At 53.2% G+C, this 1,715-nt stretch overlaps 1 protein-coding gene across 1 annotated transcript in view; it reads right to left on the reverse strand.

The window, feature by feature from the left end:
• Positions 1-1,525, reverse strand: part of LOC112818757 (serum amyloid A-2 protein) — a 2,407-nt gene extending 882 nt beyond the window's left edge. Inside the window, exons 1-2 of the mRNA XM_025865878.2 lie at positions 1,459-1,525; positions 920-1,011 (exon numbers count right to left, since the gene is read on the reverse strand). Coding sequence (XP_025721663.1) covers positions 920-1,007 — 88 coding nt within the window. The 5' untranslated portion in view covers positions 1,008-1,011; positions 1,459-1,525. The remainder of the gene's footprint in view (positions 1-919; positions 1,012-1,458) is intronic.
• Between the last annotated feature and the right edge of the window lie 190 nt (positions 1,526-1,715).

The raw sequence follows: 1,715 nt of genomic DNA on the forward strand, positions 1-1,715 counted from the left end.
GGAGGTTGAGAGCCACCCAGCTTTCGGGAGTGGTACTCAGATACATCTACCTGGCAAGAGCTCTGAACTCAGGCACAGCTGGGTTCCACCCTCTGCTCTGTGACCTGCCCCCTGGAGGTTAGTCAATGACAGTGGACTCAGCTGCTCTAGCAAGCTCCCCTTGTTGTGGAGAAGATGCCTGCCTCACCTAGGGGTCTGAAGCCATAGTAGGCGAGCAACTGTCCCAGCCTGACCAGTACTGTCCCTGTTTGCCTCGAAGCCTCCCAGTTAGCACGGACAGTGTCATGGAACCCTCCCCAGATCCGGGGAAACCAGCATAGCTTGTCACTCTACATTGCATGAAGGTGCTGAATTCCAGTGCAGGCTCGAGAGATGTTATTCGTGCCCCCGCCTTTTTTTGGTCTGGTTAAGCGCTAGGGAAGGGTAGGAAACAGACCTCCCAGGGACAGCGTCACTGTCAAAAGGAAGCATCAGGGAGAGCTAAGCTGAAGGTGTCTGTAAATTATCCCATCAGGAAATGGCAGGAAGGATGGAAGGGAGGCAAGGGGGAAGGGAGGAAGAAAAGGAGGAAGGGCTGGATGAAGTAGAGAGGGAAAGGAGAAGAAAAGGTGGACAGCTTTAATCATACACTGTGCCTTTTGTCTGCAGGAAAGTTTATGCCATTTCAAGACTTATTCTGCCTCTTCAATTCAAACTGACCCTTCAGCTGGGAATGATGATTGCTCTTTCTCTGGTAAAGGATGGACACAAATCCTGTGATTTCCGACTGGGTTGATGAAGAGCTCCCCACACCCTGGGCACATTCTACCACATAGGGCAACACAGCTCACACACACAGCTCAAGGCAGCTACAACCCTTGAACGTGCTCAGGGCAAATCCTAGTGGGCCGTGGATGCCACCCCCATCCAGCGACCTTACCTTGAGCAGCCTCACCGAAGAATGCGTACCATTGGCTGCTGACACCCAGGGCCAAGGAGCAGAAAATGAGGCCCGTGAAAAGCTTCATGGTGCTGAAATGAAGGAGAGGGTCAGGGGGCAAGGACAGGACCCTCACCCCCCCTATGGGTTTGGAAGGTCACAGAGAGCCTGGTGCTTATTCCACTTGTTCTCAGTAGACTCTTCAGGTCCATGTAGGAAAGAAACATTTCAGTAGGTCCTCAGTCGGAGCCACAGCCCTTGGCTGAACCCATCAGCCCTGCCCCCCACGGCTGGCTAAGAGGTCCCCAATGTAGCACTGATGGAGGAACAGGGCAGCTGTGACCAACCTCTCCCAGCCTAGAGCATCCTGCCCTCAACCAAAAAGCTCATAATCAACCAGTCTCCCGTGTGCCACTCTGCAAGCACAGACCTCATATAGGACAAATAGAAAAGAGAATAATTATTTTGAAACCTGTTGGGAAAGAGAAGAGAATCTGGTGGTTTTTTTCAACCAGTCCCTCCCTGGAGTAGCCCCTCACCTGAGTTCCGGTGGAGCAGAGCTGCTGGTCCCTGCCTGCTGGGGAGAGGTAGCTGCTATTTATACTGAGCCCTCCCTGCTGGGCACACGGGAAGAGAAGAAAAGCCAGACGTGGTGCCTGGAACAGTCTCCCCAGGTCATGGCCCCTAGAGACCTGCAAAGGAGAACTTACTGGACGCCCATGGTTTTCTTCATCCACAGGTCAATTCCCGGTTGTGCAACCCTGAGGAAAAAAGGTGAGCTGGTTCTGCTGGCAGC

This window comes from Callorhinus ursinus, unplaced genomic scaffold (assembly GCF_003265705.2).
Source record: "Callorhinus ursinus isolate GAN/ISIS: 27379988/994484 unplaced genomic scaffold, GSC_fseal_2.0 scaffold4540, whole genome shotgun sequence".
In the NCBI taxonomy this organism is placed as follows: Eukaryota; Metazoa; Chordata; class Mammalia; order Carnivora; family Otariidae; genus Callorhinus; species Callorhinus ursinus.